Source organism: Danio rerio, chromosome 21 (assembly GCF_052040795.2).
Source record: "Danio rerio strain M-AB ecotype USA chromosome 21, GRCz13ab, whole genome shotgun sequence".
Lineage (NCBI taxonomy): Eukaryota > Metazoa > Chordata > Actinopteri > Cypriniformes > Danionidae > Danio > Danio rerio.
Genome location: NC_141041.1, coordinates 9,567,501 through 9,594,227, shown reverse-complemented (window position 1 = coordinate 9,594,227; position 26,727 = coordinate 9,567,501). Strand labels below are relative to the sequence as shown.

Sequence of the window (26,727 nt, the reverse complement as noted above, 5' to 3'; positions counted from 1 at the left end):
TCAGAAATAAAGATATACGCGAGCTTTTACTGGGGTGGAACTTTTTCAAAAGGTACAAATTTGTACTTAAAAGGTCCTTATTGGTACCTTAAGGGTACATATTAGAACCTAAAAAATACAAAAATGTTCCTCCTAAAATGTTTAGGTAAAAATATAAAAAGGTACCACCCCAGTGACAGTTCGCGTATGCCTTTATTTCTGAGTGTAGGGTGAATCACTCAGGGTGTTCAATCACTCTACCAAAATATCACTTCCCTTCCCCTTCATCCCACTGTTCCCTAACTCTCCCTTTCATCCCTATACAATAAAGTCTAGCTCAAAGTGTGGCATGGCCCATGCTAATAAAACATACACTATTACATTTAATTAATTGTTGCAAACAGAAATGCACCACTTACTACTAAAATATACAAACACATTCATTCATTAGTTTTGCTTCAACTTAGTCCCTTATTTTATTCAAACACATACTGAATTTAATAGAATAGCCTAAACAATACAATACACTCATTCATTTTCTTTTTGGCTTAGTCCCTTTATTAATCAGGGGTCGCCACAACAGAATGCACCACCAACTTATCCAGCATATGTTTTACACAGCGGATTCCCTTCCAGGTGCAACCCAGTACTGTGAAACATCCATATATTCTCATTCACACACACACATACGGCCAATTTAGTTTATTCAATTCACCTACACATGTCATTGGACTGTGGGGGAAACATGAGGAGAACATGCAAACTCCACCCAGAAATGCCAACTGACCCAGCCGGGGCTCGAACCAGTGACCTTCTTCCTGTGAGCAACCCTGCTGCAAATAATAGAATAAAAAAAACAGAAACTTTTAAAACAAATATGTCACTCTTAATAAATGAACTTACTTCTCAAAGGTGATAAGGTAAAAAATTATAATAAAGCTAATTAATAAGTTATTAGGGTTATTCACGTTTGATTGGACAACAAACTAACAAAAGCGACTACTGATGTACTTATTCAAAAGCCTGATTGAGTTAACAGATCTCCCTAAAGACAACAGACCACATCGCGTTCACTCAGCGAGAGGAAAAACGTGCAACTGGAAACATACGACTAGAATCAGACTGAGCCCATTTGATGGAGACGCGGGCGCGCGCACAGGCAGACTCTTTCACTCGCATCAGTTCCAGCCCGCAGACTCAAGCTGGATCTGCACACAGCAACAACCCGCGGGAACCTGCTGCTGCAAACAAACTCTCGGACTGCACTTTATCTAGACTGGAAATTTGGTCAATTAAAAGTTAGATAGCTCTTTTAACGGTATTAGTTGCAGAGATAAATAGGCTAGATACATATAGACCTCGAGCACATGGATAATCTCCTCTTTGGAGACTTTTCATTTTTCTGAGGAAAACTACAGACATTCATCCTTGTGCGGCAAGAAAGGAGTTACTTTCTCTATATCACATGGAGAACAATGAATCAGTAAGGATTTATTTTATTTGCTTGTGAAGATAGTGTGTGTGTGTGTGTGTGTGTTTGCAGCAAGAAGTGCAAATATATAGGCTATTCTCTTTAAAAAACGCTTATGCTGGGTCAAACAAAACAGTTAGGCTAAAAATGAAACAATTGTCATAATTGTCACTTTATAATACTTGAATGACATTGACTATGAAGTCTATTAAAAAATTATATATATATATATATATATATATATATATATATATATATATATATATATATATATATATATATATATATATATATCCTATATATATATATATATATATATATATATATATATATATATATATATATATATATATATATATATATATATATATATATATGTGTGTGTGTGTGTGTGTGTGTGTATGTAGCCTATATTAAACTTTACATTTTGTACGAAGGATTTAAAAATCAATACCATTCAAGTATTATTATAAAGTGACAATTATCCTGCACATCCTGCACATGATTTAAAAACAAAACTAATAAAAATTACCCAGCAGACTGAAACTAGCGTTTGGGTTCTATAAAAAGTAACCCAATATTTTTTATAGGGTTTTTATTTAAATGTTTGTATTAAAATTTAATAAATGAATTAGGCCTATATAGCCTAAACATTAATATTACAGACTTGTTAAATATCATAGAGGCCTAGCGATTTTCTAAATGTATAACCTGTTAATATAGATAACAAATAGCCTACTATTTTGCATTTATTACATTTAATTTTTACCTAGAACTGAAGTATATTTTTTACAGTTTTGAATTCAATATCATCTACACAACATTAATAAACTATTATAAAGTTAACCACACTGTAGTGTTAATGTAAAATCTTGGCCAATTTAATATGTGTTAGGATAAATTCGAAATAAAATATTCCGAAGATACAGTAAACCAAAAACAGGCTATAATCTAAATGATTGGGAAAGAAGAGTCGTTATTTATTTTTTGCTTATGAAGAAATAAGTAGGCTATTTGTGGGCTTCAAAACAAATATACATTCACGAAGTCACAGTAAATTAATTTTTAATTCATCATTAATTAATTATTAATGATTATTTAAACACGAAGGAAATCTGCTCGTGTTGTTCAGCAGATTTCAGTAGGCTATATGTGAACGACGTTGAAATGTTTTTGCAGGGCAGTGATGCGCCGGTGTGCGCGGGCTGCGGCGCACTGATCTCAGATCGGTTCTACCTGCTCGCGGCTGAAAGGCGCTGGCACGAGCGCTGTTTAAAGTGCAGCGCGTGTCAAACTGACCTGGAGTCAGAGCTCACCTGCTTCAGCAAACACGGAGACATTTACTGTAAGGAGGACTATTACAGGTAAAATATTTTTACAGCTCTGTTCAGCTTCGAAACTTTCTTACACTGACGCTTTCATATAGGAGACGTAACGTTATTTAGCAGCTATTTAACCTTACGTTTGTTTTTAACGGTCAGTTTAAGCATCTGATGGTTGTTGAATAACGTTACCCACCAAACTTGGCGGCAGAAAGCGGTGTGAAGCTTATTATTTAACAAACGTGACCTTTTATTTCACCCATATGAAAAGATCATCTAATTTATAGTAGTTTTTTAAACCATAATTTAGTAACGTAGCTAGCCTAGCCTGATTGTGGTAACTTAACCAACGCTGTAGAATTAGCAAGGAAGGAGTGGACGTGTCCCCACCAATATCCACAGATTATTAAAATGTCCCTCCAATAATTTAATTGTCTCCAAAATAAAACAATGCTTGTCGAAATTAACCAGTTACTGTGCAAGACTCAAGTGAGACATGGACAAGCGCAGCTATGTTTAAAATAAAACTGTCAGATGACTTGAAGTCAAGTTTGCCACAAGTCCACCATAATAAGTAACCATGAATGTGCAACTTTAAAAGGTTTAGATTTTGGCCTCCACGAAAGATTATAAAAAACAACAATTGAGATAAAATGGTTATTGTGTCATATGCCTCCCTCTTTCCAGAAGTCTGCAATCATTGATGAAAGTAAAATTGTCAAAGTAAAATCATGTTAGTTCACTTTTGCACTATAAGACATGCTTGATTTAAATGTTGTTTTTATTACTAATTGTATTTGATTTGTTTATTATTATTTTTTTTAAGTGCAAAATATTACATGTGCTGTTCTGTTTGTAGCCAAGAGAAGAAAAAAAAAACATGGACATGTAAAGTCATCTTGTAAATACATACTTTCAATATTACATTTGCATAAATGTGTTCAGATATGGTGCTTTGTGATTACGTACAAATAAGCCCTCGGTAATCAGAAGTCTTTATTAAACTAATAAAGGGGGAGGGTGTGATGTCAAATTAGATACCCACCAATATCAAAAGCGAATCTACCCCCATGGTGGTAACTTGCTAATATGACAACAAATAGTAACACAAACAAGTTACCTCTTACACTTTATTTACTTTCTTTTAGGCTTAATCCCTTTATTGATCAGGGGTTGCGTAATGAATCGCCCCTTGTACACTTGGTTTTCTACAAATATAATGTATATTAGCATATATTACAATACACCATAATGTAAAACCTGGAGTAATAGTATAGTGTAGTTTTTGTACAGTATGCTGTAGCATTTGATAACAAATAGTTGTATATATTACATGCTTTTTCTATTGTATGGTTCAAAATTACTACTGTATTCGATTTATTTTAAATTACTATAGATTTTTTTCCATCTGGGCAATATCAAACACTGCTATTAGTCACAGTGAAACTGGTTTATTGACACTGATTTGAAAAGAGCAACCATTAATATTCACGTCATGTTGTTATCAAAAAAGCAGTGTAAAAGTCATTGTTGGATAGATTAGCATAACCATTTCCAGTATTTTTCTTTTGTAAAAATGTGAATGATGTACATATATACAGGCCCGTAGCCAGGGGTGGTCAGAGTGGTTCTAAAGACCCACTCCTCACTGACAAGGGTCCAGAATTTGTCCCATACATAAACTCATTTGTCCTATTTTGACTGCTTTTCCATTATGAATTGTGAAAATAACCAATTGAAGAAGGCTTTAGAACCAAACGTAATCCTGTCGTGATTTCAGCTACTCAGTTTTGGCCCATGCAAACAAATATTTTTCACGAGCCTAACATCTGTGCAAGAAAATATACAATCTGACGAAAGTAATCTTTCACTACTGACCTACTGTATTGTTGTTAAATAGAGAGAACATTTTACTAGTAACTTTTATTCTAAATTTTGGACGTTATTCATGAAACAATAAATGATCAATAAAAATTTTGAAGCACCAAAAGCAGCCCATATTAAAGTTAATTTTAATAATAATTGGGCTATTGTTGTTATCCAGAAATTTTCTAATTGACCTTTTTTACAAGAGAAAAATCTAGAAAAAATTGTGAAGTTCTACATTATTATTATTATTAATATTATTATTATTATTGTCTGTTTATTTATTTGTTTATTTATTTTTTAAGTTCTAACAGAGGAAAGTTGAACGTGCTGGCCAGATCTAGATTAGGTCGTTTACCTAATCAAATAAAAATAAACTACAGTTGTTAATATATAAAAATTACGAATATTATTTTTTTCTTAATGATAAATCATGTAATAAATTAGTATTTTAAATAGTATGTTTTTTCAACATTTTTAAGAAACTGTTTTGGTACATCAAAAAGTTTAGTTCTGAAGACCATCTGACAAGCTATTTAAACAAAAAAAGTGCCTAAATGTCACTAAAATGCAGTATTTAAACCTCATAATTAAACAGAAAATGAAGGGAATAACCCCAAAAAAGTTCACTTATTGAGAAAAAACAACTACCCCTTTTACCAGGCTGTGGGCCTGTGATAAATAATTTATTTGAAATCATGCAATTTTACACATATTTATGACTTTTTACATATTTATAAATTTTAACAAGTGAAGTTTCATAAACTAATTTCGAGAGTAGCACGTGATATGAATGAGCCCTGCTGGCCACTCATCCGTAATCAGTAACAATCCAATCCGAGTGATCCTAGCTTACTATAAATGAATCATTTTCTCCTTACTGCTCTTCCTTTTGGAAGAATCCCCCCTTCAACCTCATCTCCTCCTTTTCCCCCTTTTTCTAAAGGGGGAGCTATTGAGACCTACCTGATCTCGAATCCCCTGATATGCTTATTGAACAGGCGGGAGCCCTGGGCTCAAATATCTCCGACCTCAGGGTTCACTCCCGGGACAGCATGCCAAACCTGCTTTAAATGCCAAGCATATCTAAGTGGGAACTCTTGAAATAAGAGTTGTCCATTTTGATTCATTTAAAAACATTTTGTCTGTAAATTTTGTCATTTTAGGTACAAAATATGAAATGAAATTTTTAAAAAATATTTAAGAGAGATTTAAATGAAAAGATCACTCTGAATGAAACAATTCACAAAACAATTACATTTTCACGCATACTGGTAAAATACATCATCTTTAATGGCCAGTGGAACAGAAAACATGCTGTTAAATGTACTCCTGCTCGGCTCATACCATTTGTATGCAACTTTTTACTTCAGTAAAACATTAAAGTGCATGGCTCCTAAAATGCAAGGTGCACTTTGAAAAGTAAAAAAAAATATATATAAAGACAAAACAAAATTAATACTTGTGGCTCCTGATCACAAATTAAGGTCTTATGAAGTAAAACAATCAATCATTTCTTATTTTTTACCTCAGTGCAGCCAGCAACTATTAAATCACATTTTATAATTTACCAAGGACCATGGTTTCAGCTAAAATCATCATACTGTATAATTAGTTATTGTTAGTAATGTACAGTTGAAGTCAGAGTTATTAGCCCCCTTTATAATTTTTTCTTCTTTTTAAATATTTCCCAAATGATGTTTAACGGAGCAATGAAATTTTCACAGTATGTCTGATAATTTTTGTTTTATTTCGGCTAGAATAAAAGCAGTTTTTAATTTTTTAAAATCCATTTTAAGGTCAAAATAATTTAAGCTATATTTTTTTTCAATAGTCTACAGAACAAACCGTCATTATACAATAACTTGCCTAATTACCCTACCCTGCCTAGTTAACCTAATTAACCTAGTTAAGCCTTTAAATGTCAAGCTGTATCGAAGTGTCTTGAAAAATATTATTCACTGTCATCATGGCAAAGATAAAATAAATCAGTTATTAGATTTATTAAAACTATTGTTTAGAAATGCGTTGAACAAATCTTTTCTCCATTAAACAGAAATTAGGGGAAAAAATAAACGGTGGGGGCTAATTTAAACAAAAAAAAACATTTTACTTGCTTGCTAAAACTAATTTAGTTAAAACAACACAATTCTTGAGATTTTTGGGGGTCAACGTAATTATTTTATGTTCAATTCACCTGGGACAACATGAGGGAATTGTATGGAATCCTGCATTCTTTACAATGTACACTTAAAAAAATAATGTTTGCTGCTCAAAATACTCAATTACACAGTAAAAACAATATTAGTTAATTATTTATTTAATATATTAATTATTAACGGTTAATTAAAAGTTTCCATATGTTGTGATTCACAAGTGTTTTGTGTTTATTTACAGTTGTGAATGTTGCTCTGTCAACTTTTGATGTTGAAAACAACTGTAGTTTAACAAAGTGACTAGTAGTTTGAGATAATATATTGTATAAGAAATAGTATATAGAGAAATAGGTTTGCAAATTAACAGAAAATGTACTGGCAGTTCATTACAAGCTTTTTGCACTGTAATATACAACACCAACCCAGACAATAGATCACCTTTACCAGGGGTGGCCTACCCTGCTCCTGGAGAGCAACCCTCCTGCAGATTTCAGTTGCAACCCATATCAAACACACCTGCCTGTAATTATCACGTGGTGTTCAGGTCCTAATTAATTGGTTCAGGTGTGTTTGATATGGGTAGCAACTGAAATCTGCAGGAGGGTGGCTCTGCAGAAACAGGGTTGGCCACCCCTGCCTTAAACTAACAAAAATGTTAATAAAAGTCACTTTTTTCAGAACATTTCAAGGTTAAAAGTTGTTGGAAGAAAGATTAAGGTCCCATAATGCAATTCTAAAGCAGAAACAAAAGGGGGAAAATAAAAACACGAATCACAAAATACGAAAAACTGCTGATTTACTGAAATCTTTTGCAGTGTAATGAGAAGTAATTTCAGAGGCAGATTAAGTTAGTATATTTTATGAAAGATTACAAGCAAATGTTTTTCTGATGACTTATGCTGAATATGACCACAATCGTTCAAGACAGTAAGCAAGGTCAATTGTGTATTAGAATCAAGTCATTTTTGAGTTACTGAAGAAGAAAAAAATGCTTCTTACATCTTAGATGACGGTCTGTCTCCTAAATAAAGCTGACATTGGTGTCTTCTCTTAAGTAGGAGGTTTTCTTCGCAGAGATGTGCGCGGTGCCACCTGGGAATCTCTGCCACAGAGATAGTGATGCGCGCCAGGGATCTGGTCTACCACCTGAGCTGCTTCTCTTGTGCCACCTGCCATAAAGTGCTGCTCACCGGAGATCACTACGGGATGAAGGAGACGTCTGTGTACTGTCGAGCACACATCCAGAGAGAATGTCATGCAGATTTGTATTATTCAGACATGTCTTCTAGAGAGACAAATTCTGAGAGTCACACATATGATGAAGAAAGCCCCGTGCACAGAGCACGAGTCCGGAGGAGGAAAAATAACAGTACAGCTGATCATATTGCATATAGTTCAGGTAAGTTATTGAATACAATTATTATGATTATTTGGTCAACATTAATCAGTTACAAAATTAAAATGACTATTCTACTGCTAAAAAAGTAATGTAAGGGATTACTTTTCATTTATAGGTCATTTAATTACAGTAACTTGTAATATACTTGCCTTAAATATTGTACATACATTCAATAGTTCTGTATAAATCAGACTAATATATATTTTACAGAACACAAAAACATTTATCAAGACAATTTCACATGCTTAAGAAAAAAAATTGAGAAATTAGTATACATGTATTTTTATTTTTAGATATTTTGCATAACTCTTATAATTATACATGTTTATAACTTTTCAGATGAAGCACACATTTAAACAATTAAATGTTTTAGAAATTTAAATATATGGTGTGTATAATAATAATAATAATAATAATAATACATTTTATTTATGATGTGCTTTTCTAAAACCCAAAGCGCTACAACAACAGAGAAATCAAACATGCAATAAAATAAGGATTCATCATAGAAGAATTACAAATTATAAACACATAAGGATGATCAAGAACATTTCTTGTATAATAAATGTAATAAATAATAATTATATTAAATATAATAAGCCAAGTGTCTTAAACTAATTTCGAGTGGAGCACGTGATAGGATTGACTAAAGCTGATCCCTCTCACTAATCACTAACTAGCCAATCGGATCACTCTAAATTCAATATAAATATCCAGCATAAACTTCATTCCTCATCTTCGTTTTGGAACCCCCCCAGCACCCCCCCCCCCCCTCCCCTCCCCATCCATCCATTCTCCCTACTGCTCAATTCTAATTTCGGGTGGCTCAGTGGCTAGCACTGTTGCCCCACAGCAAGGAGGTCGTTGGTTTAAACACTAGCTGAGCCAACCGACACTCTCTATGCAGAGTTTGCATGTTCTCCCCGTGTTCGTGTGGGTTTTCTCTGATTGCTCCGGTTTCCTCCCACACTCAAAAAACCATGCAACAAAATTAAAGTCACTAGCGCTTACTACAAACTAGCGCAGTCAGCGGACTATTCTTGGGCTCATCTATCTCCGAGCTCAGGGTTCTCTCCCGGGACATCATGCCAAACCTGATAAAATAGTCAAGGATTATCCAGAGTATGTATAAAGTACTAGATTTCATGAATACGTAGTATTCATAACACCATCTTACAAATAACAGCAATAATAGCCAAAATTAATAATTTTGCAGCCAATCAGCATATTAAAACTGATTTCTGAAGGATCATGTGATGATGAGTAATGATGCTAAAAATGCCAACTGACCCAGCCATGACTCGAGCGACCTTCTTGCTGTGAGGTGACTGCACTACACACTGTGCCACCCCCATCACAGACATATATAAAATTCTAAATATCTTATAATATAAAACAATTTAAATATTTGACATCCTTTTTTAAATGTTTTTATTTGAACCATTTTAAGGTCAATACTACTAGAATACTACTGAGAAGCTATATTTTTTTTCGATAGTCTACAGAACAAACCATCATTGTACAATAACCTGCCTAATTACCCTAACTTGTCTAATTAACCTAGTCAAGCCGTTAAAAGCTGAAGACTAGTATTTTAAAAATATCTAGTTAAATATTATGTACTGTCATCATGGCAAAGATAAAAGAAATCAGTTATTAGAAATGAGTTATTAAAACTATTATGTTTAGAAGCGTGTTGAAAAAAAATCTTCTTTCGGTTTAGCTGAAATTGGAGAAAAAAAATTCAGAAGGGCTAATAATTCTGACTTTAACTGTAGTTATTGTTGCCTTCAGTGTTGTTGTGAGTCACACAGTATCAGTGACGGCTGGCTTTGTCCATGTGTTGTAGATGTGAGTGATTTGGGTGTGGATCTGTCGGAAAGAGTGAGCTGTCAAAAGTCCAAACGCATGAGAACGTCGTTCAAGCATCACCAGCTGAGAAGCATGCAGTCCTTCTTCACCCACAACCACAATCCAGATGCCAAAGACCTCAAAGAGCTCGCCCAGAAAACTGGCCTCACCAAACGTGTGCTCCAGGTCAGAAAAAATAAACATCTCTGGATGCTCAGAACAATTGATTTTTTTGTTTTAGTTGCATATAAAAGAGGGAACCAAAAGACTGAAAGCACACTAAAAATATAGCATTGACAAACAGATTTAAACATATGTATGCGCAGAACAGCTTAAAGGGGACCTATTATGCAAAAATTGCTATTATAAGGGGTTTAACCCTTGTATGGTGTTCGGGTCTGTGAGACCCGTTTTCAGTTTTTTTCAAAAGAAAAATTAAACAATGACTAATTTTTTCAACCTGAAATTCATTGGCTTTGGCTAATTTTCTGTGAAGAACATTAATCTGAGCAAATTTTCAATGACCGCAAAATGTACCTCCCCCCACACATTTACATTACATACAAGGTGTTCGGGTCCACTAGACCCAGGTCTAATAAGGGTGCTTTCACACCTGTGAATCGATTCAGTTGTTCCGAAACAGAGATTACAATTGTTACATTGTTGCTCTTTGCTCTTGGAGCGGTTCGCTTTCACACTGCAAAGTTTCTAATCGGACCAAAAGAGCTAAAACAAGTCACGTGTGAGTAAACTCTCCTCACATTGGTCAGAGTGTCAGGTTTTTTTTTTGCAGCGTTCCGCTCAGCTGTCAGGAGAGGTGGTGGTTTGGTGGTGATTGACAGGGTGCGCGGAGAGACCCTGTGGGGACCCTGTGGACGCGGTGGGGAGGGGTGAGAAGGGTGCGCGGCGATGCCTATTTGAGGACCGGGAGTGAGACGCGAGATTACCAGGAGATCATAACTTGTTTGCGGGCATCCGGAGACTCGCAAAACTTCCCGCCCTACTCATAATTCTCTCTTCATATAGCCGTATGCCTATTACATATCCATAAAACACTGTGATATAACCTCGGATCAGATTGATTTCTCACTGCAATCGAACCGCTCCAGGGTTCGTTTCAATCGAGCCGAGACCACCTCATTCAAGCGATCTTGGAGCGATTACTTTGTCGCGGAACAGAGCGCGATTACCCTGTTCACATATGCCAAACGAACCACGCTAACTGGGCAAACGAGATACGTTCCAAAACAAAAGTGTAGGTGTGAAAGCACCCTTAAAGTCTTGAAAGAGTGTTCCTACACTCTGTCTTTGTCCTTTCCGGTCCTGCAGTTTTCTTCCCCTCCCGCTCTCGCTCAAAGTTGCAACATTGTTGAAAATTCAACTATCAACACTGTCTGCTCTTACATTCCCGCACATTTTACCCAATCTCTTGCGGGAACCAAGCTTTATTTTCTCATAACCTGTCCCATCTGCAAATTAGGGGCATAGTACTATAAATAAGACTATGCCAGTGTAGTTCTAGTTCCTTATCACAACTGATCAAGATGGCCAAAAGATTATCTGCTGCGAGAGCCTTGCAATTGATTGTGAAAGAGAGAGGGGCTTCTGATGATGATGTCCATGACCGTAGGGAAACAATACGAAAAAACAAATCTGTGGGTTTTATTTTTTTCAAAACATTAATAATAAAAAAAAAAAAGCGAAGCACCTTAATTCATCAATATGATCTAACAAAGGTAAAGGGGGAAAATTAACCATGTTTGCTGTGCATATGGCTTGTAATTGGGATTAAGTAAACATTTGTTGAGTAATTTAACATAAAATTGTTTGATAGTGTTCATTTGGAAAGCCAAAACTCTAGCGGGTCCATCAGACCCATGAACACTGGCTGAGTAACGAAAATCTGAACACCACAGATTTAAACACAGTTGTGTGGCAACAGTGTGTGTATACATCCAGCCTTTAATGGTAAAAATTTAATAAGTTAATTTTTTTATAATCACACTTGATAAAAACAGTCTACTGAAACACTTTGATTGACATTCTCCCTTTGTACATGAGAAGCCCCACCCATTATTGACAATCTCTCTCTCTCATTAGCATAGGCAGCCCTGAGTGAGAAGCACTTATCCACTAATATGCTGCGTTCACATGTTCACATTTACATGTTAAGTCAATGCAATCCTGCAGCACGATACGTGAGAATGGCGCGGCGCGAATGACGCAAATGGCGCGGGGCGAATTGAGCGTTTTGCGCGTTTGACGCGCTTAACGAGCGTTTCGCGCGAATCTCACGAATTTGAAAATCTGAACTTCATCTGAACTTTGGCTCACTCAGAAGCACCCCTGAAAGCCTCCGTCATCCAGGTTAAGTTTCTGGAGGAGTTTATGAGCTCACAGAGCTGGATGCACCTCTGAAAGGATGTAGTGGACTCAGACACGACCCTAAACGTATCGACGCTGTTTTTCAGTCTTCATAAAGCACAAAAACACTGTTATTTTCTTCATAAAATCCATGTTAGCCATTTAGCTATGAAGCTAGAGTCTTCGGGCAGACAGAAGCCCTGCCCATCACGCGAATCTGCGTCTGTTCTGAAGTGAATTTGACACGCGATTGAAGCGGATTTGACACGCGAATGAAGCGAGGGTTGACACGCGAACGAAGCGAGTAAACTGAAATGTTCACGCGGCTATTTACGCGCGAATAGCGCAATTAATCTGCGCGTTCTGCATCTGGTGTGAACACAGCATTAGAGTTTTGAATCTGACTATGCAGACACATAGGCATTCATGGCTCCACCCTCTTTGGAAAAGAGGGCTGGGGGCGTGATCTCATTTGAATTTAAACAGAGAGTCACTAAAATGTAACAATTAGGATCAAAGCCTAAAGGGGGCAGTTTTAAAGAGTTAAAAAAAAAATGTGTGTGCTATTTTGAGCTGAAACATACACACTCTCTAGGACAATGGTGGGCAAACGTTTGAGACCCGAGGGCCACATCACGTTTTGCAAACCAAGTGAAGGGCCACATGTCAAATCCTTCAAAAAATAACTTTTATTTACAGTGGCAGTATGCAAGGAGCATGTAATATTGTACAGAAGAAACATGTCACATTAACACAATACAGATTTGTTTTAATAGTTATTATTGAGTGAAATTTACAAGTCAAATGAATTTCCACTGCTATTTATATTTATTTATCAATCATCATAAAACAATAAAATAAGTTAATAAAATTAATTTATTAAAATTAATTTATTATTTAAATAATTTAATAAATAAATCTTTGACAAAATAACTTTTAATGGATGTAAGTGGATGTGTGCATGGAAAATATATGTTATGACAAAAATTAACACATTTAACCAGCCATTATTTTATAATTGGAGTCAAATTCAAAACAATCTCATTTGAGTTTGTATTAATATGCTCATATTAATTACAAAACTATGAGATAAAACGAAAGAAGAAGCTTAGTTTTTGTTATTTCAAGTCATGTTATTATGAGTGTTAATGTGAACAATGAGCCTGAAAATAAAGTTATATTAATATCTAGAGCAACACTCTCGCAAAATATCTAGCTGATTCAGTCGTTGACTGACGACATTAAAAAAGTGCACCGCGCTCCTTTTTTTCTTGTCAACAAAAAGGCAGTGCATTGCACCTCGCGTGTTTGGAACGTAAATGCGCGTTCAGTGTGATCGGTCCCTTAGGTTGTAATCTTTAAAAACAGCAATCATTTCTTAGCATATTAGACCTACCGCTTTCTGTCCGATACTGGTGTATACGTATTTTGTTGTCTATTCTTCCTTAAACAGGCGACATTTAGAGTCAATTTTTTTTTGCCTGACTCATTTTCAGTCATTCAGTGTATTTGAATATCCGAGAGTTTGTTCTAATTCCACTGGTTGCGCTAACTGTACCGAGTACAATACTGCCATCAAATGACTTTCACTTGTATTGCATCATTAATTTACTAATTCTGAAACCAAACCGTTACTCAGAAGCAGCATTTTAAAAACTCCCTCCCGGGCCGGATTAAAGTGTTCAGCCAGGCGCATATAGCCCGCGGGCCGTAGTTTGCCCACCTCTGCTCTAGGATATCAAACTTATTTTACAATTTGTAAAAAAAAAAAGGGGGGGTTGGGGGGGGGGGGGGGGGGGATTATATGTCTCCTTTAATGTGAAACTTTATTCTTTCATAAAACAAGCTTTTGAGTTTATTTAAAAATGATTTAACACAATAAAAATTATATATATATATATATATATATATATATATATATATATATATATATATATATATATATATATATTATTATTATTATTATTATTATTTATTTTTTTATTTTTTTATACTAAACATTATATGCCGTTTTAACAAGTTTCAAGTGAAAACCAAGTGATCTGAGGGAGTTTGGAAAACCTGCCATTCTGCACTGTTTGAAAGAGCTTCTCGCGCTCTGAAACTGCTTTTTCAGACCAAAAACAGAAGAGTTTATATCTGATGATAAACATCTGCTTTCTGAATTCTGGGTTTACATCTCAAATTCCACAATTTGTCTTAGAAATACAACTTTTACATCCCACAATTTTTTCGGATTTGTTCAGAGAACTTTACATTTTGCAATACTGACTTTATTCACAGAATTCTTGATTTAAGTCTAAAATTCTCTTTTTTTCCCAGAAGTTTGAGCTTAACTCTTGACTCATTTTCCAGCGTTTTTTTGTTTTTCTGTGGCTTTTTCACAAAATAAATTCAGCTTATGTCCCCTAATCCTGGCTTTTATTTGCATTTAGTGTTTACATCTTAAAATTCTGCTCATTTTGGTAAGAATTTGAACAAAATGTTAGAGTTGTGAAATGTGAACTCAAAACAAGGAGAAAAATTATTGCATGTTGAGTTTAGATCTTGCAATTGTGAGATATTAACTTAACTTACATTCGCAAAAATTCAATTTACGTCCTACAATTCAGATTTTTTTCCACATGTATTTAGTGTTTATACAATACTGACTCCCTCAGCTCTCTGAGTTTGCATCTTGTAATTCTGCTTTTTGTGTCAGAATTCAAAGAAAATCAGAATTGCAAGATGCAAATTGCACGATAGTTTCCCAGAGATGGGTTGCAGCTGGAAGGGCATCCGCCAGGTAAAACATATGCTGGATAAGTTGGCAGTTCATTCTGATGTGGCAACTCCTGATTAATAAAGGGACTAAGCAGAAAAAAATGAATGAATGAATAAATGAAATTACAAGAAATGCATTTAGAATATGCAATTGTGAGATAAGGCGACGCAGTGGCTAGCACGTTCGCCTCGCAGCAAGAAGGTCGCTGGGTCGCTTGTTCGATCCTCGGCTCAGTTGGCGTTTCTGTGTGGAGTTTGCATGTTCTCCCTGCATTCGCATGGGTTTCCTCCTGGTACTCCGGTTTCCCCCACAGTCCAAAGGCATGCGGTACAGGTAAATTGGGTAGGCTAAATTGTCCGTAGTGTATGTGTGGATGTTTCCCAGAAATGGGTTGCGGCTGGAAGGGCATCCGCTGCGTAAAAACTTGCTGGATAAGTTGGCGGTTCATTCCGCTGTGGCGACCCCAGGTTAATAAACGGACTAAGCCGACAAGAAAATGAATGAATGAATATATGAATTGTGAGATATAAACTGAACATTGTGAAATAAAAAGTCAAGGATGAAAGCTTCAGAAACAAGCATGGGGTTTAGTACATGTTAATCAGTATAATGAATAATTAAAATAGAATCTTCAAACTTTACTAACATAAACTAAGAATAAACAATACTTATAGAGCATACTTATTAACTGTAGGTATTGCTAATGTCACTTAATGTTAGTTCAGCTAATGCATCATTAAGATACAACCTTGTGCTAGTTAATCCACTGTGAGTTATTAATAAACAACTGTATTTTCATTACCCAATGATAGCAAAGATGAATAAATACTGCAATAAATATAGTTCATTGTTTGTTCATGTTAGTAAATGAATCATTGAAAAGTGTTACCAACGTACCTAATAGCGGAAAGTCCTAATAAAGGATGTTTCTTCAGGTTTGGTTCCAGAATGCCCGTGCAAAATTCAGAAGAAACTGTCTATATCAGGAGAGCATTGGGGTGGACAATGTTTCAGACAATTCCACCCTCACGTCTCCATCTGTGCCTTCACCTGAGCTGTGCCACGGATCCATGAGCCCGTCCAGCCCCAGCGGGACCTCGCCATCCCAACACACACCATCAGCCGCTCGCAACACACACTCTCCTGTCTTCTCTGGGTTCCTCCTAAAAACAGCTTTTGATTATTAGTATATCAGCATATTGGCCAAGTCAATTGAGCTTTATTGTCATTCCTACACGTGAAAATGTGTCTCACAGGAATTTGAAGCTGCATAATTAAACATAATCATAATTATAAACACTCTGTGCCATTAGCCTAGTGGTTAAGACATATAGCATCATGGTGCTCACGGCGATCCGAGTTCGATTCCCAGCTCGAGGTCCTTTGCCGACCCTTCCCCTCTCTCTGCCCCCAACTATTTCCTGTCAATTTTCTGCACTATTCTATCCATTAAAGGTTAAAAAAAAATTATATAATATAATTATAAACACAACTCTGGAAGTAAGAGCAATTTTTAAACCTGTACACAACTAAAATACTGGAGCTGTAAACCAACTATAAACTGTATAAATAGTTAATTATACACATAACCTAAGACAGTGTTTCTCAACTGGTGGGTCGCGGGAACATTTTCAGTGGGTCGTGGAGTGTGTGGTAAAAAAACAACAACACAAGTTTAATTTTTAACTTGTTTTGACTTGCGTGCAGGACAACCCTACCGTTTGACATGTGAAATTTCATTTAATTATAGCAACAAATATGTCGAAGCGCAAGTGCGACGCCGAATATGTTAAGTATGGATTTACATATATTGACGACAAAAAAGACTTAAAACCTCAGTGCGTCATAAGTAGCGAGGTGCTCTCACAAGAGAGCATGAAACCTCCTGAATTAAAACTTCATTTAGAAACCAGACAACATGTTTTATTAACAGTTTAGTTCATGGTAACTGAACCTTTCCTTACCCTAACCTCTGTTTACAGTATTTGTAATTTTTACTTTGTAATATCTCTATAATTTGATACATTTTGTTAAATGACAGCAGTAAAATAGAGTTTATTTGTAAGTCTTGGTGATTTTCATATGTTTTATCTGTCACTACTTGTGTATGTTAACAAATAAATACAACTTAATTATAATTCCTAAAATTGTATTATAGTTCCTAAAAATGTGGGTCGCGGCTTGATGACCATGTATAAATCTGGGTCCCATGGCCAAACCAGTTGAGAACCCCTGACCTAAGACATACTGCACAAGTACTTTGTGTGGAAAAATAAACATTAGTGTGCAATATTTTGTGCAAAAGAGGTATTTAAGGTTGGAATTGTAACTAGTGCAACATGAAATTTGGTAAATTCACAAGTAAACATTGTGAGTACTTGTTAAGATGGAGTTTAGGAAACGCATACAGTGCATAGAGAGAAGAGTGTTTCTACAGGTGGTTTGTCAAACCCACTCACCTGTGAACTGAAGCACACTCAAAAATGCACACAAAAATGTTTTTCAACTCTCTCAGAAATAAAGGTCCGCGAGCTGTCACTGGGGTGGTACCTTTTCAAAAGATACAAACTTGTACCTAAAAAGTCCATATTAATACCCAAGGGTACATATTAGTTCCTAAAAAGTACAAAAGTGTTCATCTTAAAATGTGTAGGTACTAATATATGCATTTAAGGTGCCAATATGGACCCCTCAAGTACAAATGTGTACCTTTTGAAAAGGTAGCACCCCCAGTGACAGCTCGCGTACCTTTATTTCTGAGAGTGTACAAATGTGTAGTGATTGAGAGAGTGTCTGGTGCAGAGAGATGACAGTGAGTGTTTTCTACAGGTGGTTTGTCAAGCCCACTCACCTGTGTGAGGCACACTCAGTGAGTGAATTGCATTGTGTTTTGAGGTATCAGAGTTGCAATTGGATTACAGATTCTTGCATTTAAAGAAAATGAAAGCCTTCACTCTTAAAAGTAAACGTTCTTTAGATGACTGAAATGTCATTCACACCAAGAAAAAAAAATCTTTCAAGAACTCTCAAATGCAGAGGTTCTTTAAGGAACCTTTAACCACAACTCCTAGGTGTATATACCACATTATGTATGTATGTATGTATGTATGTGTATCTGTTGCCCTTTAAGAGTTGCACCCCAACCTCTGAGTGTGTGCGGGTGTCTGTCTGCCTGGGTGAGGAGAGGGAGAAAGAGCATCTGTGCTGCGCTTCCCCTGAAATGTCATACTTTTACATATTGTTTACTTTTACTTTGTATTTCTTGCATTATAATTTTTGTGACCCTGAAGGAGGCTAATCATAAAGGTTTGAGTTTGAATGTCATTTTTTTCTTGAAGCTCTTATTTTCCCATTGGCTATCACAAACTCAGTCTGGTTTTGACTATGGTGTCAGTTTGAAAACCTCCATTTGTGATGTTTAATTTTTATTTGATGGTATTTTGGGTTATTTGAACACATTATTGGTTTGTGTGGTTCTCTGTGGATTTTTTTTACAATAAAGGAACCTTTCCATTCTACAGGTTATTTAAAGTGGCAAAAGAAAGATTTTTATAATGTTCAGTACACTACTTAAAATAATAATATAGTGTTTGCAAGTTCAATATGACTGTATTTGGAATACTTGATATTATTTTCTGTATACTGCTGGTTATGGGTGACACGGTGGCTCAGTGGTTAGCACTGTCGCCTCAAAGCAAGAAGGTTGCTGGTTTGAGTCCCGGCTGGGCCAATTGGCATTTCTGTTCTCTCGTGTTGGCATGGGTTTCCTTTGGGTTCTCCGGTTTCCCCCACAGTCCAAATACATGCACTGTGGGTGAATTGAATAAACTTAATTGGCCGTAGTGTGTGTGTGAATGAGTGTGTATGGATGTTTCCCAGTACTGGGTTGCAGCTGGAAAAGCATCCTCTGTGTAAAACATATGCTGGATAAGTTGGCGGTTCATTCCACTGTGGTGACCCCAGATGAGTAAAAGGACTAAGCTGAAGGAAAATGAATGAATACTGCTGGTTACATAAATAAAATATGTGAAACTACATGCAAATCTACCCCCAAAAATGTGCATTTTAAATCCGCTTTTATTCAGAAATTGCTTAAAAATTCCAAAGAAACAAGGGAAAAGTTTAAATAAATGCATAAAACATGAAAGCTACTTCAACTATCTATATTTAATACTTTTTGTCACAGGAAATCCTTGTTTTTTTATGTCAGAATTTTGCATTATCACCTTGGCATTAAAGTGTATTAAGTGTTTAATAATTCAAATAGCACATTGAAATGTCTTATGTCACTTAATCCAACAAAGACATGTTAGATTGATCAAAAGTAGCAGTAAAGATCTCAAATAATCACTGTTGTTTTGAACTTTCTATTCATCACATACATACACTCACCGGCCACTTTATTAGGTACACCTTACTAGTACCGAGTTGGACCCACTTTTGCCTTCAGAACTGCCTTAATCCTTCGTGGCATAGATTACACAAGCTACTGGAAATATTCCTCAGACATTTTGGTCCATATTGACTTGATAGCATCACGCAGTATATCCATGATGTGAATCTCCCATTCCACCACATTCCAGAGGTGCTTCATTGGAATAAGTTCTGGTAACTGTGGAGGCCATTTGTGTACAGTAAACTCATCGTCATGTTCAAGAAACCAGTCTGAGATAATTCACGCTTTATGACATGGAGCATTATCCTGCTGGAAGTAGCATCAGAAGATGGGAACACTGTGGTCATAAAGGGATGGACATGGTCAGCAACAATACTCAGGAAGGCTGTGGCATTGACACAATGCTCAATTTGTAAGAATGGGCCCAAAGTGTGCCAAGAAAACATTCCCCACAAATTCTGACCCTACCATCCAAACGTTGCAGCAGAAATTAAGACTCAGACCGGGCAACGTTTTTCTAATCTTCGATTTTCCAATTTTAGTAAGCCTGTGTAAAATTGTAGCCTCAGCTTCCTGTTCTTAGCTGACAGGAGTGGCACCCGGTGTGGTCTTCTGCTGATGTAGCCCATCTGCTTCAAGGTTGGACGTGTTGTGCGTTCAGAGATGCTCTTCTGCATACCTCAGTTGTAACGGGTGCTTATTTGAGTTACTGTTACCTTTCTATCAGCTCAAACCAGTCTGGCCATTCTCCTCTGACATCAACAAAGCATTTACACCTACAGAACTGCCGCTCACTGGATATATTCACTTTTACAGACCAATTCCTCTGTAAACCCTAGAGATGGTTGTGCGTGAAAATCCCGGTGGATCAGCAGTTTCTGAAATACTCAGACCAGCCCGTCTGGCAACAACCATACCACTTTCAAAGTCACTCAAATCATCTTTCTTCCCCATTCTGATGCTCGGTTTGAACTGCAGCAGATTGTCTTGACCAAGTCTACATGCCTAAATGCATTGAGTTGCTGCCATGTGATTGGCTGATTAGACATTTGTGTTAACAAGTAGTTGGACAGGTGTACCTAATAAAGTGGCCGGCGAGTGCATATGCACACACACATATATAAACTAATTAAAAGCATATTTTTTTTCTGTTTAGCAACATTTTAAAAAGGGAATTTATGCATGTGATGCAAAACTGATTATTTTAGCATATAGGCTCTCTCTCTCTCTCTGTCTGTGTGTGTGTGTGTGTGTGTGTGTATATATATATATATATATATATATATATATATATATATATATATATATATATATATATATATAATCAGTTTTGCATCACATGCATAAATTCCCTTTTAAAAACATCGTAAAACAGAAAAAAAGATGTTTTTAATTAGTTTTACGACATTTATGCAGCTTTTGTGATCAAGAGACTTCTTTCAACAATCAGATGTGGTTGCTTTTGAATAAATTAGGCCTATATTAATAGGCTTGAATAAGGTATCCACATTCTGAAAAGATGTTTGTTTATTCAGCAGAGAGTGTGTGCTGTTTGATTGCTTCACCCTGGTCATATTCAAGTGGTGTGTATGTGTGCATACGAGTGTGTATGTTTGTCCAGTGTAATTATCCCGGTCTCCGTCGAGGTGATTGTGGTTTTCATTGTGCAGTTATACGAGCTGAGACTGAGCTCTGGCAGCGCTGGAGAGACTCGATCACGGCATCAGACACACACTCAGAGATTCGCTGCTGTCTTTCTTCCATGACCGCACAGTTTTATTAGCTGCTAATGAACTCTCAGTTTTGCGTCGCCAATAATATTTTCCGGAATTTTTCTTCGTTAAAATGTCTGTAAAAAAAATCTGCGCAGTCACCACACAAATAAATGATATTCAACACGAAGATTGAGAGAAGAGGAGGAAGAACATGGAACTAACGAAGGACGGGTGTTTTGAGGACTTTTCTTTAAGCTGCTCATTTCATGCTCGCGGTTGTGGTTCGTTGAAGTGTTTACCGCAACCAAGTTTGTGTGTGTGTGTGTGTGTGTGTGTGTGTGTGTGTGTGTGTGTGTGTGTGTGTGTGTGGTTTGTGTTTACGCATGTGTGCATTTATGGATGTCAGATTACAGGACATGCTACTCTCTTCCCACAAACCAGTCTCACATAAAAACAACATAGGCCTACACAGTCCATATATAAACACATGCAGACAAACTGGATGGATGGATGGACGGGCGGACAGACAGACACATAGCCTAGATGTCTATCTATTTATCAATCCATACACTGTAAAAGTAGTGACTAAAATCAAGACAAATATTTTTGTTCCTTTTATTCATAAAAATTAGTCGAAACTTTAACTTATTAAAAATATTTATATCATTTATTTCAATAAGTTATATGAAGTTATAAAAAGTTCAACATAACATTTTAGTCAGTTTGATTGATGCAAGTTGAGATGACTAGAAAACTTAAAGGGCCATCACACCCCCCACTTTTGGTTCAAAACCACCTCAGAATTTTTTTCAAAAGATGCATGAAACCCCCCTCTTTTGGTTCAAGTCTACATCAGATTTTTTTCCCAAAACTGCTTCATGATGGGCATGGAGCTCTGCGAGCAAAGGGCAGGAGTGTGCTTGGCCAGCAGAGCAGGGGAGAAGGAGGGGAGCGAAGAACTGTTGTCAGTCAGTTTACAAAATGAGACACAAACGATGAGGAGACCCATGATTTTATAGTTTACAAAGTTAAAATGCAAAGAAATAAACAGTAACTGAATGGTCTGCTACATCTGTTATTTGTAATTTTATGTACAGATAACCACAATTTATATCATTATAGAGATAATAGTGTTCATATAAACACTAAATGAAGACACCTCCCTCAATCCCCGGGTCTGAATGCAGACTCAGTGCTGCAGCTCTCTTGCCCTGTCTATTTTAACCATTAGCACTGCTGGTAATCTGGAGGATTTAGGCAAACACAGCAGCACGGCGATGTGTCTAAATGTGAACAAACTTCTGATAAAAGACAACGTCCACCATACTCCAATTCTTGTACTGCTCTCCCGACAAAACTGCTTGCAGCACACAAACAGCTTCGCTGTATCGGCCCTGACAGGATCACGGGGGAAAACATTCAACAAACCCTGTGGATCATGAAAACAAACACAGACGACCCTTCATGAATGGCTAAATACTCAAATAGTGGGTCCGTGGACGCGTCTCACCCAGTCATCAATGTAGGATTTCACAGCTTGGCACTGGCAGCCAGGTCTGCTGTCTTCGGAAAGCACGTGCTCTCATGAATAATTAAGAAGCCGGCTCTTCTGATAGGATAAGAAAACTTCCCTATGAATAATAATGAGAAATCGACGCGTCATCTTTGCATTTACAGTTTTGCCCCAAAAATAATTTTAAACCCGGAAGCTGAAATTAGCTGACAAAACCTCAAAATTATCCAGTTTTTCCCACAATTAAAGCTGACAGATGCTAACATTGTCCTAACTGATGCTCAACACACACAAATATGTTAAAATCCTAAAAAAGTACTCGAGGGTTTCATGAACCTTTAATGCGATTTTGTGCCCCCACATGAAAATACTCTATAGTAATATATAGTAAACACTAAAGTGTTTTTAAACCATGCTAATCGCAAAGTGTATTGTACTGTATAGCCAGTGGCGTAGCGGACGGGCCCACAGGGGGGCCCCCTGTCAGATTGTGACCGGTGATCGCTAAATCCAAATTCCCCAAATGGATAAATGAATGAGTTTCAGTTTAAAGGGACAGCTCACTCAAAATGAAAACTCTGCCATCATTTAACTTCACACACTTCTTCCAAACCTGTTTGAGTTTCATTTTTCTTTTGTACACAAGAAAAGATATTTTGAAAAATTTTATTTTTTTTACAATTGACTTCCATTTGGTGCAGCACGGTGGCACAGTGGGTAGCACAATCGCCTCACAGCAATAAAGTCGTTGGTTTGAGCCCCGGCTGTGTCAGTTGGCATTTGTGGAGTTTGTAGGGTCTCTCCGTGTTGGGGTGGGTTTCCTCAAAGTGCTCCAAAAACATGTGGTATAGGTGAATTGGTTAAGCTATATTGTCCATAGTATATGTGTGTGAATGAGAGTGTATGGGTGTTTCCCAGTGATGGGTTGCAGCTAGAAGGGCATCTGCTGCGTAAAACATAGCTGTATAAGTTGGCGGTTCATCCCGCTGTGGCGACCTCAGATTAATAAAGGGACAAAGCAAAAAAGAAAATGAATGAATGACTTCCATTTGTATTTGTTCTTCCTAAGTCATTGGTTACAGGATTTCAAAATATCTTCAGGTAGAACCAATTAAGGCTAAGAAAATTGTGAATAAAATGTAACTTTTAGGTGAATTATCCCTTTAATGCTCCCTTCCTCCCAGTTGTTCAGTTTCTTTTACACACACACACACACGCACGCACGCACGCACACGCACGCACGCACGCACGCACGCACGCACGCACACACACGTTTGTATTTGTGAAAAGTGGGGACATTACATAGGTTTCCATTCATTTTATATGGTCCAAACCGTGTATTATATTGCCCTCACCCCACCCCACCCCTAAAACCAACCATCACAGGAGACTGTGTGCAGCTTTACTCTCTAATTAAACGCATTCTGTGGGATTTATAAGCATTTTGACAAATGAGGATGCCACCAATGTCCTCATATTTTAATTGAAAAATTTAGTTGAACTTTTGTAGGTTGTAATTTATTTTTGCGATATTTTGCTTGCATTTAATTGTATTATCTTTCAATTTTAAATTTTTTTGGTGACTAAAATATTATTTTAATAAATAATCTGTTTAATAAATCTGTTTTCGTTTAAATGCACCAAAAACATTGCCTTTATTCACTGAGAATTGGATAAAAATATTCATCTTCAAAATGGGCTGTACTCATGTATGCTGAGCACTGTAAATTCTAGTGCTTTACAAATGCATTATACAGTCCTGATGTGAACATTTACTTTATTCATGCCAGTTTACTTCATCAGCCGCAAAAGCAACATGACACTAAAAGGTTCTCTTCTCTGGCTTCAGCAAATGTTGTTTTGTTTCTGTGTGCGACCTCGATGTGGCGCTACTGAACATCAAATTACTGAAAAGCCAGATGACTGCTTGCGAAAGAATCATAAAAATCCGCAAACCACACACATCCATTCATAGTTCCTGTACTGACACACACACACACACACACACACACACACACACACAGCGAAAAAGCAGAAGTCCTACCGGTTTGATGTCATTCTTATTTTAACGCCTCTAAAAAGCCGCTTCACCGCTTCCTCCATTTCAGCACGTGTGTCTGCAGCAGCAAACAGACGGGGTTTGAGTGTGCGTGTGTGTGTGTGTGTGTAGACAGATGTCTGAGTCTGTAAGGTATTTGCTAATAATTTCCCCACAAGAATGACAAGTATTCAGGTTCAGACGGAGAAGCAGCGAGTTTGCTCTGCTGTTTTCAAACCACATGAAGAGTTTGGGGGTTTTGCTGTCGTGCACCGAAACTCTACTGTCGTCACGAAATTATCACAGATGATCAGCTTTTCTCAATTACGTATTATAAAGGTCACAAATGGGACAGGTCATAGAGCTTCGTCTGATGGTCCACATTTACATAATGCAAAAAGGTGGTGATACCAGGACATTTGTGGCAGTGTCTTAGGTGTTGCATATTAAAAAAGGGTTGAATCTTCCTTTAACCCAACATTTTCCATTACATTTACATTTAGTCATTTAGCAGACGCTTTTATCCAAAGCGACTTACAAATGAGGACAAGGAAGCAATTTACACAACTAAGAGCAACAATGAATAAGTACTAAAGGCAAGTTTCAGGTCATTTAGTTTTTTTTTTTATTTTATTATCAATAATCATAGGCTACATAAATAAAATGTGTAAATCTGTAAAATGTTATACAGTTTTGTAAACATACATGATCTTTTGATGGTCGTTATATCACATAAATAAATGTAAAAACATTTTTGTTACATTCTTCATTTTATAACTGAGGGTAGTGGTGAAATAGTGTTGTAATTATTTAAAATAAAATAATATTAATTTTTGATCACTGTTAAATTATTATTATTATTGTTAATATTCATTCATTTTCCTTTTGCGTAATCCCTTCATTCATCAGGGGTTGTCACAGGGAAATGAACCGCCAACTTATCCAGCATATGCCCTTACAGCTGCAACCTATCACTGGGAAATATTATTATTATTATTAATAATATTATTATTATATAAAATAAATATGAATAAAATAAATTAGTAATATTATCAATTGTATTAGATAGTGATAATATAATACATTAATTATTGTATTACTTAATAATAATAATGAATAATATTTTATTAATATTTTTGTTAAATTGTTACTCTTGCTGCATTGTCATTTACATCAAATAAATATAATTTAATAAATAAAACAATACAAATATTAGGTTATTAGAATTGTTTATTAATAATAATAATAATAATTAATATTATCAAACATGCTTCTTATTATTATTATTAATATATTAATAACCTTAACAATGCTTATTATTTTTGAGCATTGTTAATATAATAATAATAATAATAATAATAATCATTTATTCATTTTCTTTTCGGCTTAGTCCCTTTATTAATCAGGGGTCACCTGCATTGTTGCATTGTCATTTACATTAAATAAATATAGTTTTATAAATAAAATAATACAAATATTAGGTTGCTTAGTATTGTCAAATATTAATATTATTAAGAATAACAATAATAATTATAATAATAATAATAATAATAAGCATTGTTAATAATGTTATTGATATAATAATAATAATAATAATAACAACAATAATAATAACAAAAATAATAATAAGCATTGTTGATAATAATAATAATAATAATAATAAGCATTGTTTATAATATTATTGATATAATAATAATACAAATTATTATTATAATAATTATTTTATCATCATCATCAACAATGCTTATTGTAATTAATATTATTATTATTATTGTTATTAATATTATAAGCATTGTTAATAATGTTAATATAATAATAATAATATGTATTATTATTCTATTAACATAATTTGCAATGCTCATTGTTAATATTATATTAATAACATTATTAGCA

At 35.7% G+C, this 26,727-nt stretch overlaps 1 protein-coding gene and 1 long non-coding RNA gene across 3 annotated transcripts; one reads left to right on the top strand and one right to left on the bottom strand.

Moving 5' to 3' along the window:
• The first annotated feature begins 1,172 nt into the window (after positions 1-1,172).
• lhx2a (LIM homeobox 2a) lies at positions 1,173-16,469 on the top strand. 2 transcript variants are annotated; one of them, XM_087300348.1, is made up of 5 exons: positions 1,173-1,462; positions 2,630-2,814; positions 7,850-8,193; positions 10,043-10,230; positions 16,108-16,469. In XM_087300348.1, exons 1-5 carry the CDS (start codon positions 1,445-1,447, stop codon positions 16,357-16,359), a joined length of 987 nt encoding a protein of 328 aa, XP_087156474.1. In that variant the 5' UTR covers positions 1,173-1,444; the 3' UTR covers positions 16,360-16,469.
• LOC147831770 (uncharacterized) lies at positions 6,622-25,068 on the bottom strand. Its single transcript, XR_015520003.1, has 3 exons — positions 24,841-25,068; positions 16,070-16,335; positions 6,622-8,020 (listed from the first exon to the last, which is right to left on the bottom strand). It is a non-coding gene; the product is annotated as an uncharacterized LOC147831770 (long non-coding RNA).
• Between the last annotated feature and the right edge of the window lie 1,659 nt (positions 25,069-26,727).